The sequence below is a fragment of the Arvicola amphibius genome, chromosome 3 (assembly GCF_903992535.2).
Source record: "Arvicola amphibius chromosome 3, mArvAmp1.2, whole genome shotgun sequence".
Taxonomy (NCBI): Eukaryota; Metazoa; Chordata; class Mammalia; order Rodentia; family Cricetidae; genus Arvicola; species Arvicola amphibius.
The window spans coordinates 154369403-154385135 of record NC_052049.1 but is presented as its reverse complement, the minus strand read 5'-3'; the positions used below and the strand labels follow the sequence as shown (position 1 = coordinate 154385135).

The 15733-nt window shown below is 38.6% G+C and overlaps 1 protein-coding gene across 1 annotated transcript in view; it reads left to right on the top strand.

The window, feature by feature from the left end:
* Me1 (malic enzyme 1) overlaps positions 1 to 15733 on the top strand; it is a 138980-nt gene that overhangs the window by 56690 nt on the left and 66557 nt on the right. The window contains exons 5-7 of the mRNA XM_042054733.1: positions 2941 to 3016; positions 7111 to 7272; positions 12906 to 13009. Of these exons, the coding sequence (XP_041910667.1) occupies positions 2941 to 3016; positions 7111 to 7272; positions 12906 to 13009 (342 nt within the window). The remainder of the gene's footprint in view (positions 1 to 2940; positions 3017 to 7110; positions 7273 to 12905; positions 13010 to 15733) is intronic.

Here is a 15733-nt window from a genome sequence, read left to right as displayed (position 1 = left end):
GTGAGTTCTGGACCCATCACAGAGTAGCATTATACAAACTCAGGATGGTCACATGTTATACAAGCACACTTGTGATAATGGACTGAGTGAGCAAGGAGACGCACACTCAGGCCCAGCGGTCCACTCTAGGCTCCGAGGAGAAAGCACGGGCCTGCCTGGCCCCTGTGGTGCTGAGTAGTCAGACACTGTTATGGTGAGCAAAAGTGTGGTGTGCTATGGTAGAGAGAGACAGAATGGTTCGTATCCTGTGGACAGAGGCAGAGCTGAAGGGGTGAAAGCAGTGAGAAGTCGGCTGAGGTGGTGGCTTGATTGCCACCCAGGGCCATGGTGATGTCTGGACTCATGGCCGTAAGCAGCCACAGTCTGTGTTGATGTCCATGACTCCTGATAACTACCTAAGGCTGAGAGGGTAGGACTGTACAGAGTTGGTCCTGCCTCTCAATGACTGCAGTACTTTTGGCTTTGCGTCTTAATCCTGTTTTATCTCCTGATTTTACATTTTATCCAAACTTAGCTTTTTAAAGTACAGATGATCCTCAGTTACATTGAGTTTATGTCCTGCTAAATCCATTTGAAGTTTGAAGTGATAAGTGAAAAAAATGCATTCACGGTATTAAGGATGTGGCTCAGTGGTCGAAGGCTTAATAGCGTAGTCAAGGTCCTTGGGCCTGTCCCTAGCACGCAGAAAGAGAGAGATGAACTTAGTGCATCTAACCTTTGGTTCAGTGGTTAACATCATCGCTTAGCCACACAGTGCACAGTAACATATTGTTCGTGAAGCCATGGCTGACTGGGAGCAATGGTTCTATGGCTGCCCAGTTTGTCAAGAAGTTGTTACATCAGAGTAGTGTTCTTAATAAGTGTGTACTGCCTCCCTGCTGTAACAAATTCAAAAAAATGTAACACATCTTCTTAGGTCTAGGTGCTCTGTTCTGCTTTCTCCATCAATTGAGGATCTGTTGTACACCTCAACTTTAGTTAATTTTCAAGGCTTACTAATGTATGTTCACACTTTGTGGGAAGTGGAGTATAACTTTATTATTTCTAGAAATAGCAAATGCAAGAAGGCTTTATAATAGAAAATTGAAGAATTGCTGCCTCTTCTATTGGCTCAGGAACAGGCATATAAAACTTGTTTCCCAAAGAAAACATAAGTCTTGTTACAATAGAAAGTTGCATTTTATGAAGTGAATTCCATTTTGATATGCAGTTCCATGGGGATATCAGCCGATAACATGGAGAATATTTTCTTGTCTTCCAAATTTGTGTTGAGGGTGAAATATATACAGGGCTAGAGGTTATGGAAAAAGTTTAAACTATGTGTATGAAAAAAATGACCTTTATTTTAAAGTTGCCTCTGTTGTGACATGAACTAAATACCAAAATGTGAGTATCTACAGTTGGCCTCTTTATCTTTGAGCAGAACTCAGTGATTTTTAACAAACTGATCAGTAAGAATAGAGATAGCAAGAGTTTAAGGCTAGGATGTAGTTCAGTGGTAGGGAGTTTGCATAGCATGCATAAGACTCTGGTTTAATCCCCAGAACAACAAAGTTTCCCATTGCAATTGAATTCATTTTAAAATGTAGATAAACATATTTTTTATCTAAACTTTCCTTATATAACTTCATTATCCTTCCTTCCTTCCCACATTCTCTCTTTCCCTCCCTCTTCTCTCTCTCCCCTTTCCCCCTCTCTGTGTAGGATTAATGTTTCTTATTCCAATTGTATACCCAGCAGTATGAGTTACTGACGTGCAGAAATCCTTTTGGATATCTCTGTAGATTTCTAATCATGGGAACATTCCAGGAAGGATTACAAATAACTCCTAAAATGCTTGACTCTGGTAGGACATTATAGACTGTTGGCTTACTGAGCTCCTTCCTAGAGGAAGCATTTTTGCTGTGAATGAATCTCTACATAGTGCAATAGATCATGGGTGGCCAAATGGCTCTTCCACAGTAACTGAACCCAGATCTGTGCATAATAAATCTTGACATTTAATTGCTGTTAATTTTAGTATCATCCTTTGTTCTTTATTTTAAATAATTCTGTTTCACAAGAACATTATTATTTGAAAATCTTGGCCAGCATACAGTCTCCAAAGAAATCTAATTTAATGGTATATTGCCAAGAACATCTTATACAACCTAATATAAATTTCTTACTTAGGTCCAAATAGCTCGTTTTAATTTTCCAGTTCTTCATTGATGTTCTTTCTGATGATTTCATTGGATCAGTCTGATCTAAAAATTCACAAAACTTATTAGGAGCTTCTTACAATTTACAGCAACTTCACGAGACAGTAAGAAAACAAGGAAAGGATATAATTTATGTAGGTGCTTTCAGAGGCCAGAAGGGGGCATCATCTCCTCTGGAGGTGCCTGACAATAGCGCTGGGAAGTGAACGTGGGTCTCCTGCGTGAAGAGTGCACACTCTAACTATTGAGCCATCTCTTCATGTTAGTGTGCTGTATGTATATTTATGTGGGTGTGTGGATGCTTATGCACACATGTCTGTGCATACTTGCTGGGTAAGAGGTCAGTAGTGGTTATGCTCCTTAATTACTCTTTGCCCTTTATAAAGGGTCTTTCATTGAGTCTAAAGCTCACTAATTTGGCTAGGGTGACTGGCCAATGAGCTTCAGGTATACATTAGTCTCTTACGGCCCCTCCCCCTCCAGTGCCATGTCCAGTTTTGTGCAGTGTTGGAGATCAAGCCCAGGGCTTTTTCATGTGTGGCAGACAGGCACTCTGCCAATCCTGCTGCACCCCCAGCTTCCTTTTTACAAGATTTTTAGCCATTATTTTAGGAAGTACTTTTTCAGTAGTGTAGTAAAGATGGAACTATATCAATAGATTTAAGGTTTTTTTTTTTAATTAATGTTCGTGGTCATTTGGCAGGTTTGAAGTAAATTAAAACTTTTTTTTCCATACCAGGGGCCTCTTTATTAGTATCCATGACAAAGGGCATATTGCTTCAGTCCTCAATGCATGGCCAGAAGAGGTTGTCAAGGTAAGTTATCAGTGACTGCACTGAGGTAGTTTGCTTTCTTTTCTGTCCCATCAATCTAATCGCTGTGATCAGCATTGTCAGTGATTGCCACCTCCTTAATATCTCTGACTTCTCTACAGTATAGTAATTTTATTATAAAGCTATTTAGATACTGTTTTCCTGTCTAATTTCTTAGTGTTTCATTCTTTATAAAATCATCATGTATATAAACATATATAAACATATATGTATTCAACATATAGGGTGTATAATTTCTTTTTACCTTTTTAAAATTATTAATGTTTATTTTTATCTTATTTATTTTCTTAGGATGTAGATACAGGGAGTTTTAGTATAGAAGATGTCAATAAATTTTTATATGAATGCTATGTGGAACCAGACTTATAATTTACCACAAAGAAACCACATGTTTATGTATTTCTTTAAGCAAACTTCTTTATTGTAATTGTGTTTTCTGTGTTTAATGATCCACCAAGTTCAAGGTAGGCAGAAGAAGTTTGTCAAATCAATCCTTTTACCATTATGACCTTAAGGGCAGTGGGATGTCCTCTGTATAAGTGTTGTTTTTATTGGTTAATGAATAAAGCTGTTTTGACCAATGGCTTAACAGAGTCAAGCCAGGTGGGAAATCTGAACAGAGCTATATGGAGTAGCTGGGGGCAGGGAGACACCATGTAGCTGCTGAAGGAGAAGGACACTTTGAACCTTACCAGTAGACCACAGCCTCGTGGTGATACACAGATTAATAGAAATGGATTAACTTAAGATGTAAGAGCAAGCTAGCAATATACTCAAACTATAGGTCAAACAGTATTGTAATTAATATCATTTCTGTGTGATTATTTGGGTCTGGGCATCCAGGAAATGAAAAAGCAGTCTCTGCTTACACTTAGGAGCTATGAGTTAATAAAATTTAAAGTATAATAATTTTTGAGGGTTGTATGTGCGTGTGTACATGTGATCCGAGTGTGGGTTCATTCATTCCATAGCCTTGGTTATGGGCTCTGAGCTCTGCTGAGGCTTCTGTGGCAAGTACTTGCCTGCAGAGACATTTTCCTGGCTTGATATTTACTGTAACCGGAAATTTGAAGAGGATTTTAAGAATTAACAAGGTGGTTTTGGAAACAGTTCTGGAGTTCTAATCGGTGCTTTGCCATCCTGCTCTTAGTCAGCATTAGCTGATCTCACATTTGACTTCACTAATAGTCTACCTCTGTCCGTGGTTCTCAAAGCCCGTGTCCCTTTCAAAGCTTAAGATGGGGTTGGAATAGGACACTAAGTCAGTGCTTGATTGGAATGGCATACTGAAGAGTAAGTTATGGTCTCTGCTGTGTAGTTGAGCACACGTGTAGAGAAGTGATTAGCTAAGATACAAAGTTCATGGTAATGTACATGCTTATTTTTTGCCCTGTTAACTCTTTAATGTTGAAATATTTCCAATAAGGCATGCACTAAGCTAAGATATAAATATCTCAAACCTTAAAAATATTTCAATATATGATTATAATTTTAGAGGTGCACGCCTTCATAATTAGGTAACAGTACTAGATGGGAGAGGAGCCTAGGGAATAAAAGTTTAACATAGACGTGCTGTCAAGTGAATGGCAATGTATATTATTTAAAATCACCTTTTCAAAAAAATTGAAACTGTTCAAATTATACAGTATTTTAAATTATATAAATCACTCAGATTATAGGTAATTTATATGAAAAAGTTGCTATCTTTATAGAATGCACATTAAAACATCCCTAAGTATAGGCAGGCCAGCTGGGTTCCCCATGTTGAGACTGCATTTATGAGAGTGTTTGTTCAGTAGTGCATACAGGTGCTTCCAGCTGTGACAGCACATTAAATAAAACAGTGCCTATTAAATATACACCGTAATTATTTGGACACTTAGAAGTGGCCGCAAACTTAAAAAGGTCGCAGTGCTCAATGATAGCATATCTATTACTGTAAATTACAACAGCACGGAACGGTATGTGGTTACCTTCTCTGTAAGAGCATGAATGTATTGACCAATTGCGTGTAGGGGAAATTGTGACTCCTTGCAATCAGACAGGGAAGCATTTTCAAAGATGGAGTATATGGAATATGCAAAAGATATTTTAAATATATTTACTTTAAAAATAATTTTCAAATAGTTGTATTTTATAGTCCACAAAATTCTAAAGAGGCAGGTCTCAGCAGTGCGCTTGAAAGCGCATCTTCATTTTCGGTGTGGTGGGAAGAGCGCAGTGCTGAGTGCAGACCCAGGTTCTGGCTCTGTGCAGCGGTCGAGGTGGCTCATCTGGACAAGGTTGTTCAGCTTTGCATTTCCATGTCATGACCTGGGAAGTGAGAGGAGGGGAGGAGTGTGCTCCGGGCCTCCATTAAAACGCTGGGACTTTCTGAGGATGGGGACAGGAGCTCTTCTTTCTTTCTTTCTTTCTTTCTTTCTTTCTTTCTTTCTTTCTTTCTTTCTTTCCTTTCTTTCTTTCCTTTCTTTCCTTTCTTTCCTTTCTTCCTTCCTTCATTTCTTTCTTTCTTTATTACTTTCTTTTTTTCTTCCTTTTTATTTTTTTAGAATTTGAAATACAAATACTGTGGTATGTTCTTTATATATTATGATTTTACTTCATGTACCCATGGAGCTATCTAGTTTTCTACTATTTATGAGCTGTTTACTGCGTGCTAAATGTTGTACCAGGTACTGGGATAGCAGTAGTGAGCAAACAGAGCCACTCTGAAAGCACATATTCCTTATTTTTAAAATAAGAAGTAGAGGAGCTGGTGTTGGTGGAGACAGCTTGTTCGTTCCCAGCTGCCCAGACCTGAAATAATCACACAGGAACTGTATTAATTAAAACACTGCTTAGCCAATCACTTAGGTGTATTGCTAGCTACCTCTTATATCTTAAATTATCCCATCTCTATTAATCTGTGTATCATCGCAAGTTGTGGCCTACTGACAAGGTTCCAACAGGTTCCCACGGGCATCTTTCTTTTTCGGTTGCTACGTGATGTCTCCTGACTCCACCTACTTTCTCCCAACATTCAGTTTAGTTTCCCTACCTACTCTGCACTGCCTAGGCCCAAGTGGCTCCTTTATTCATTAACCAATAAAATCAACACATATACAGAAGGACCTCCCACATCAGGCTGGAATGAGGGCTCAGCAGTTAAAAGCCTGACTGCTCTTCTTGAGACCCCCCCCCCCCAGCACCAACAAACATCCAATCCAAGGGAATTCAGTGCCATTTTTTGGCCTCCATGGGCATCAAGCATGGCTGTAATTCACAGGCAAAACACCCATACACATACAATAAGTGAATTAAAACTAAAATAAGTAAGAAATAGAATCTTAAGTCCATTGCCATTCCATGGATATTTTGAGAACAGCATTTTAGATTTTTCTAATAAATTGGTTTTCTTTTAACTTACGTTGTGGCCATAAATCATAGAATGAAGATATGGAGTGCCTTAATTCTAATGATGATATTAAATTTTGTAAAGTAAGTCCTCTATATGAGTAATGTGTGGTTCATTATTATTCTGAGTAAGTAGAAATGAGCTAAGCAAAATTAATCAGTTCTAGGGAAAGGTCATCTGCAATTAATTAGTGTAGCCGACTATATTGAGTATACTGAGTATGCTCGAGAGATAACAGTACAGTGTCAGGTATTTCCCGGAGCAGAGGTGTGACTTTCCTGTCTACCTAGCGCTTTTGCAGGGCCTCATTATGGACAGTCCTGTAATTGCACTGATGGGCATTGGCTGGTCTGACAGCTGCCCTGTGCTTCTGTTTGCAGTTTGAGCTCTAATTTCCCATTTGTTCTCTTGATTGAAGAGTAAGTTATTTGGGTTGTTTGAATTTCTATTTCATACCTCTTCTTCTTTTTACAATAATATGATTAATCATACATACAACTTTGTATAATGCTCAACATGTATTGATCAAACCTATTTCTTCTTCCCTAGTGGCTACAAATAAACAGTCAGTTATGTAGATTTAATTTATGCTTTCTTGGATCTCAGTGTTTTATTGCAGGGCATTCATTACCTTTAGGACTAGAGAGCAGGAAAGATGGACTTGTCTTTTTCTTTCTTCTAGGCCATTGTGGTGACTGATGGAGAGCGTATTCTAGGCTTAGGAGACCTTGGTTGTAATGGGATGGGCATCCCTGTGGGTAAACTGGCCCTGTACACAGCCTGTGGAGGGGTGAATCCACAACAGTGTTTACCTGTCATTTTGGACGTGGGAACAGAAAATGAGGTACGTGTTTTGAGTGATAAAACAGCTGGCGGTTTTTAAAAAGTGGTGCCAATTTCTATGTACTGTATTTCATGAACTTCAAAAAACATACTCATTTTTTAGGTTACCCCACTTTTCTCAACTCTGCCCTCAACTTTTATAAGAAAATCACTTTTTCTGTGCTTTTCTCATCTCTATAGTTTGATTTATGGTTTATCTGCCTTAGTGGTCTCATATGCTTTGATAAGTATTGATGCCATTATATTTGAAGCAATGGATAACTCAAGATTTCATAATTTCTTTCTAATTGTTATCTTTATGTTGTGCAGAAAACTAATTCAATAGGTCTTATTAAATTTAATTAGCTAGCAACCTTTCTGTTCTAAAAGTCTGTATCGAGTTTAGGGTAGATTATTTGGATTTAACTTTTCTTATTTCACATTAATATTTTAGAAGAATTCCATCAGTAATTTAAACATCTCTTATGTTTTTTTAATCATGTCCAAGCAAATTATATTTAGCTGCTATGCCTGAATGCTTAATTAAACTCTATTTAATTTAAATTTAAAATGTGGCTGGCTACTCTTATATTTTCTTTTTCAATACTAGTAGAAACGACTTAGTTTTCAAAGGTAACCTGCTTAAAAATACTGTTTTAAAATTCTATGTGTATATTGCTATTAAGATATTATTTTAATTTCCATGTATTTTAAAACAAGCTGAGATGATATAAGGAAGTCAGATAAAATAAAAACTACAAGATCTGTGGTGTATCTTGAAAATTGTAGGTGTACTGAAGAGGAATAAAACTGAAATAAGTATATAATCATTTGAACAATTTTAAAGCTGGGCCTTTACAATCATTTATACATTTTTATTCATTTGTGTATTTTGTTTGCATGAATGTGTTTGTGCCACATATTTGCCTGGTGCCTATGATGTTAGAAGTAGGTGTTAGATTGCCTGGAACTGGAGTTTGAGGTGGTTATGAGCCATAATTGTGAACCACAATGTGGGTGCTGGGAACTGACCCAGGTGCTCTGCAAGAGCAGCCAGTGCTCTTAACCTCCAGTCTCCACCAAGACTTTTTCTTGCAAGGTTATCAATATCATGTGGACATAGAGAAGCTTGATCACTGGGAATCTACAGTAGAACTTCTTGCATTGATAGATTACATGAGTTGTCAGAAACAAAAGGTTTCATGAAAGTGGATCTTAGAATTGTCAAGTTGTCTGGTTGCCTTGGATTTTTCACATTGTCTTCTTTTTAAAATGTATCACATTTACAGAGAAACCCTGTCATGAAAAACCTACGTGTATATAGAGCATATCTGCCTGCTATCTAATTTTCAACTTCCATATTTGTCTTTTGGTGTTAAAAGTGTTGTTGTATTCTTATTTTTGTGTATATATATATATATATATACACACACATACATACATATATATATGAATGTGATGTGCATGTGTATATCTGTGTATATGTGTGTGGGTGCTCATGTATGTATGTGGGAGCATATGTGTTTAGGTGCCCATGTATGTGTGTGGAAGTATATTTGTGTAGGTGCCCATGTATGTGTGTGGAAGTATATTTGTGTAGGTGCCCATGTATGTGTGTGAGCACATGTGTGTAGGTGCCCATGTACATGTGTGCAAGCATGTATGTAGGTGCTCATGTATGTGTGTGTAAGCAAGCATATATGTAGGTGTCCATGTATGTGTGTGGAAGTATATTTGTGTAGGTGCCCATGTATGTGTGTGTGAGCACATGTGTGTAGGTGCCCATGTAGTGAGGAGCTGCGGGCAGGCCTGCTTTTCATCCTGCCCGGCTCCCGCATGGTTAGCTTTACACCTGAAATAACAACACAAAAACTGTATTCATTTAAACACTGCCTGGCCCATTAATTCCAGCCTCTTATTGTCTAATTCTCACATCTTGATTAACCCATTTCTAAAAATCTGTGTAGCACCACGAAGTGGTGTCTTACCGGGAAAGATTCAGCATGTCTGACCTGGTGGCTGGCTTCATGGCGATTGTCCCAGAGAGGAGAGGCAGGGCAATTTGCCTGAGGCATCTGCCCCACTCCCAGCATCCTGTTCTGTCTACTCCACCCACCTATGTTTTAACCTATCAGGCCAAGCAGTTTCTTTATTAATTTACCAATGAAATAATTAGATAGATAGAAGATACACCTACATCATGCCCATGTATGTGTGTGAGAGCATGTGTGTGTAGGTACCTATGTATGTGTGTATGAGCATGTGTGTATAGCTGCCCATGTATGTATGTGTGAGAGCACATGTGTAGGTGCCCATGTATGTATGTGTGAGGGCATGTGTGTAGGTGCCCATGTATATGTGTGCAAGCATGTGTGTAGGTGCTCATGTATGTGTGTATAAGCATATATGTGTAGGTGTCCATGTATATGTGTGGAAGTATATTTGTTTAGGTGCCCATGTATGTGTGTGAGCACATGTGTGTAAGTGCCCATGTATATGTGTGTAAGCATATGTGTAGGTGCTCATGTATGTGTGTGGAAGTATATTTGTGTAGGTGCCCATGTATTTGTGTGTGAGGGCATGTGTGTAGGTGCCCATGTATATGTGAGCAAGCATGTATGTAGGTGCTCATGTATATGTGTGTAAGCATATATGTAGGTGTCCATGTATGTGTGTGGAAGTATATTTGTGTAGGTGTTCACGCATGTGTGTGAGCACATGTGTGTAGGTGTCCACGCATGTGTGTGAGCACGTGTGTGTGGGTGCCCTTATATGTGTGTGAGCACATACATGTAAGTGCCCATGTATGTGTGTGGGAGCACATGTGTGCAGGTGTCCATGTGTGTGTGTGTAAGCATGTGTGTAGGTGCCCATGTATATATATGGATGTGGAAGTCAGAGGTTGAATAAGGGTTTCATAATGCAGAGTACTCTGTTGCTTCCTTTTGTGACAGCCTATAAACTAGAGTAATCTCCAATTCCTCTCTTTTTCTCATTTTGTTTAGGTGAGAATACAAAGCAATGGGTTCCATCATTGTGTCTTCATACATATCTGACATAAATTGCTCTCATCTATTCCCCTCCACCACTGTCCTCCCATAACCCTGTCTCCTCTGGCTGGTTCCTCTTTAAATTGCACTTTGCATATATTAATTTTTGTATATATTAATAAATCTTAAAATTAATTGTTATAATTATTTTTCTCTTTTTAAAATGTGTGTGTGTGCGCGCGTGTGTGTGTGTGTGTAAGAGAGAGAGGGCCGTCTGCAGGAGTTGGCTCTTTCCTTCTGCCCTGTGAGTTCTGGAATTGAACTTAGGACATCTGCCCCAATCACACTTCTTTATGTTATGTCCTTCAGTTATCAGTGTGGGAAAGAATTGGAGAAAGGCAAAGGGACACATTTTTCCTCAACTGTGTTTTTCTTTCTTTTTTCCTCTAAATCTCATATTTGGAGTCTAAATATATTCCAGACTTGGAAAAAGTATTTTAATATTGGCAGCCATTAGTAGCACATTGGCAGTTTAACCTCGGCTACCCAGAAGCCTGCCAATGGGTTGTTTCAAGAGTTTTTATGCCTTGAGGAACAGCTGGGATTTGCAACAGTCCTGGGTTTCGAGTTTTATATTTTACATTTATGTGATTTAACATGTTAGCTTCCAGTGAGCAAAAAACCCTAACTATTTGTTCAGCTACACATTGCAGGTATGATGTATTGGTCAAAGCAAGGGCATTTCACAACAAGAGAGAGTGCTATGAATAATTATACCAGGGCAGCAGGTGTGCACTTGACTGTGGTTTCTATTGGCTTTAAGTAAACCCTTCTTCAGAAGATTTAAATAGTTGAACCATCTTTAACATAACCACACTCAAAAGAACGTATTTGTTTGTAACAAAGTCTCTCCAAACCCAGTGCTTAAAATCATTCTTATGTATGCTCATGACCCTGTGAACTGTAGTTTGGTCTGGATGGGTAGGAAAGCTCAGATGGCTAGGACAAGTGTACTTTTCTCCATCCAAATTCTTACTCATAAATTATCTACATTATACATACACAATACAAGGATTTCCATCTCAGACTCTATCAAGTTTTCATCCCAGTAACAGAAATGGGTCTGAAGTTAGGGTCCTCTCATCCAGATCAGTTCTAGATGAGACTTGGGGTTTGCTTCCTAACTGTGGCTCTTTTCATGTGTTCTCACAGTAGACTTAGAGTGGTGAGTCAGGGCAGAATAAATGACCAACATTCCTAGTCAAAATGGGAGGACTAGGTACCCTATGGTTCTAGAAGGTCCACAGCCAGTAAAGCCTTCCTGGACATGAAGCCACCCCTGTATGTTCTGTAGCTCATTATTTTCAGGGTTTTACTTTTGCCCTCCTGTGAGTTCTTGACTCTGCCCTCTGAGATATCTTTCCCTTTTCCTAAGAAAACCATTTAGAAGTTTTCCAAAAGCAGTGCACAAGTCTTACACATGTGCTGGTAAATATTCCACCGGGCCTTTTGTGGTTTCTATAAGAGTTGTAGCTTATATTTTCAACCATCCACTACAAATATGATGAGATACATTTGTTTCTATGTATTGTTCTTACATCCTCTGGCTATATTAAATTAATATAAGGGTTTTGTAGATTACTTCTATTTTCTATTTACATAATTATGTGTATGCAGATTCAAAGTGCTAGTTCTTCCCTTTCCAGTCTATGTATGTATGTGCTTGTCTTTTTCTTGCCTTATTGTAATGATGAGTATCTCTAGTATAGTGATGAAGGAAAGGCAGAAGGACAGATACTCTTGTATTGTTCTGAATCTGAAGATAATTTAGTTTTTTACTTTAAAATATGCCATTAGCTATGTTTTTAGAGATATTAATTTGTTGAGAATTTTTGCTACTAATTGGCATACTTTACACTATATTATATTTCAACTTAACAATTGATTTATTAAACTGTTAAGAGTTATTTATGCCAGTACTTGACCAAAATAATGCTGTCTCAGGTTCAACAGTTTAAGAATCAGCAAACTAAAGCTGGGTGGCGGTGGCGCATGCCTTTAATCCCAGCGCTCGGGAGGCAGAGGCAGGCGGATCTCTGTGAGTTCGAGACCAGCCTGGTCTACAAGAGCTAGTTCCAGGACAGGCTCTAAAAAACTGCAGAGAAACCCTGTCTCAAAGAAAAAAAAAAAGAATCAGCAAACTATAAGGTTTAAAAACCTTTAGAAAAACCTGGTCAAGGCTAAAAATAGTCTCTCTTAAGGAAGTCAGTAGTCATATAACAAGTATACTCAAAATGTTTGAAGATTTCATTTTTTTGGAAATAGAAATCTATGAAGAGAATTGTTACCTTTCTGTTTATAAACTGTTGTACATCTTTAAAACTAAAGATTATTTCTGTGTGTGATTAGCATCACTGGCATGTTTTAATTACTTTTCTTTTCCCCAGACTAACCCAGAATGTTGTAACATTTAGTAACTTTTTTTTCTTGTTTTGGATCTGGACAGTATGGACTCTGTGAGCATTAAGTAAGTGACTATAGGCTACTTATGCCAAGATTTTATTTCTGTCTCTATGTCTTATAGAGATGATGAAACAGGCTAAGGAAAAGTAAATGACTTTCTCATTGCTAATTCTTTTTATGGCAACTCTTTTCTTAACACTAGGAGTTACTTAAAGACCCGTTGTACATCGGGCTGCGGCAGAGGAGAAGGAGAGGCCCCGAGTATGAGGAGTTTTTGGATGAATTCATGGAAGCAGTTTCTTCCAAGTATGCGTAATCTTTATCTGTATTTGATTTGAATTTCAAAAGTCTGAAACCAAACTACATGACTGTTAAAATCTCCCAAGTTTGATTCTGTATGGTTTCATAAGAGATTTGTTATGAATGAGAGAAAACCACCCCTCTCCCCGCTATAACTTTCCCCGACCAAACGGTAGCATCACTGTGTCCGTCCTCCAAAGCTGCCTGTGCTCCTGTCCCTGAAGGAGGAGCCGCGTCTTTAGAGCAGCCATTGTTTCAATGGAAGTGCATGACGATATCCGTCTGTTCTGCACTGAACCCACAGATGGCATCTGAAGTGCGTGCTGATGGGAACAGGGGCCTGGCCAGTGGCCGTAAATATAAAAACGAAGCCTTTTCCTCTTTTACATTTTTGGCACTTTTTTCTGGCTGCTGGTAAAATCTGCTCTTCATTCATGTTTGTGGCTGATATTGGACCCTTTTGTGGTCGGAGAAGGAAGAGGTGGGGACTGAGCATGAGCTATGCAACCCCAGAGCCTATAATAGAGGGAGAACCAGACTATCACTCAGTTTATGCATGTCTGCTTAAATCTACAGGATTTGATTAAATGTACTACTGAATTTTCATCTAATGTAGTTAGCGTTTGATTGTGGGCCTGTGGCAACTTTTTCCTTGTGAAAGAGATTCTGTGGTAATTTTAGTAATATACTCAGAGGGAATTTTGCCATGCCAGCCGACAGTCATTCATTTTGTTAGTGTGCAACCATAAAATCATTAGTGTTAATATATATGTTAAATATATATTTATATATTTATTTAATATATAAATTTATAAATAACTTTATCATTGGAATCTCATGCAACTAGAGTTGTCTTTTTGTTTCTTATAATTTAAAATTGTAACAAACAGAAGAAAATGCTTTTTTCATCAGTCTGTATAGCGTTTAAGTATATTGGCTTGTTCATCATGGGGTTTAATGCAGAGTATACTTTTAAACCCGTGTGGACTACTTTCAAAAAAATGGTTGATTAATTTGTTACTTTCCTACTTACACAGCAAGCTATATTTATACATAGAAATAGTTGAGAATCAAACTATTTGAGAATAGTTTAAGATCAAAATTAAGTAATAGCATTCATTTCTACTTTTTATTAATATGGAATTTTAGATGTTTTATTAAAAAATCTTTTTAAATTTATTTATTAAAATTTTCCACCTCCTCCCCACCTCCCATTTTCCTCCTTCTCCCCCTCCCCCCTCTCCCCTCTCCCCTTCCCCCTCCTCCCTCCCTCTCCAGTCCTAAGAGGAGTCAGGGTTCCCTGCCCCATGGGAAGTCCAAGGTCCTCCCCCTCCATCCAGGTCTAGAAAGGTGAGCATCCAAACAAACCAGGCTCCCACAAAGCCAGTCCATGTAGTAGAATCAAAACCCAGTGTCATTGTCCTTGGCTTCTCAGTCAGCCCTCATTGACAGCCACGTTCAGAGAGTCCGGTTTGATCACATGCTCCATCAGTCCCAGTCCAGCTGGCCTTGGTGAGCTCCCATTAGATCAGCCCCACCATCTTAGTGGGTGGACACACCCCTCGAGTCCAAATGGATGAAAGACCTCAATATTAATCTGACGACACTGAATCTGATAGAAGAGAAAGTGGGAAGTAGTCTACAACACCTGGGCACAGGAGACAACTTCCTACGTAGAACCCCATAGCACAGACAATAAGAGCAACAATGAATAAATGGGACCTCCTGAAGCTGAGAAGCTTCTGTAAAGCAAAGGACACAGTCATTAAGACAAAAAGGCAACCTACTGATTGAGAGAAGATCTTCATCAAAAACTTTTTAAAGATTTATTTATTTATTTTGTATACGGTGTTCTATCTGCATGTATGCCTGCAGGCCAGAAGAGGGTACCAGATTTCATTACAGATGGTTGTGAGCCACTATGTGGTTGCTGGGAATTGAACTCAGGGCCTCTGGAAGAGCAATCAGTGCTCTTAACCTCTTAGCCATCTCTCCAGCCCCTCAAAAATCTTATATAAGGTTGTGATTATCAACTTTCTAAATAACAGCATAATCAAGAGATTGTTTATGTAGTGCCATGAAGGCACCTAAAAGAAAAGAAAATGAAACTTGCAACACATTTTGCTTCACTGTCAGTGTGTGAAATCTACCTAGTAATAAATCTACCTAAATCAACAAGTTCATTATTTATTTATTAAGCAAGTCCTAAGCTCCTAAGTGATGATGCATAGAGAGAGGCCGTATGGGACAATGACAGCTTTCTGGAGAGACTGAGAGAGGCACCAAGTTGGGATGACCTTTTTCAGTGTAGGATCAGAAAAACAACTTACAGTTTTAATTTTAAATTGGGGCATTATGGGGCTGGAGAGATGGCTCAGTGGTTAAGAGCATTGGCTGTTCTTCCAGAGGACCCACATTTAATTCCCAGCACCCACAAGGCAGCTCACAACTGTCTGTAAGTCCAGTTCTGGGTGCTCTGACATCTTCACACAGACAGACACTCGGGCACATAAAATAAGATCATTAAAAATTGGAGGATTACTTAAGATATATGAAAAGGAAATGGGGATTATAGACTCAACATTAGTTTTTAATGCAGAAAGCATCTCTAGCCAGGCATACTTGCTCATACCTGTAATCCTACGAATTTGGAAACTGATGCAGAAGAATTGCTGTGAGTTCCAGTTCAGCCTGCACTATATAATGAGAGTGCTCAAAAACAAAAATGGG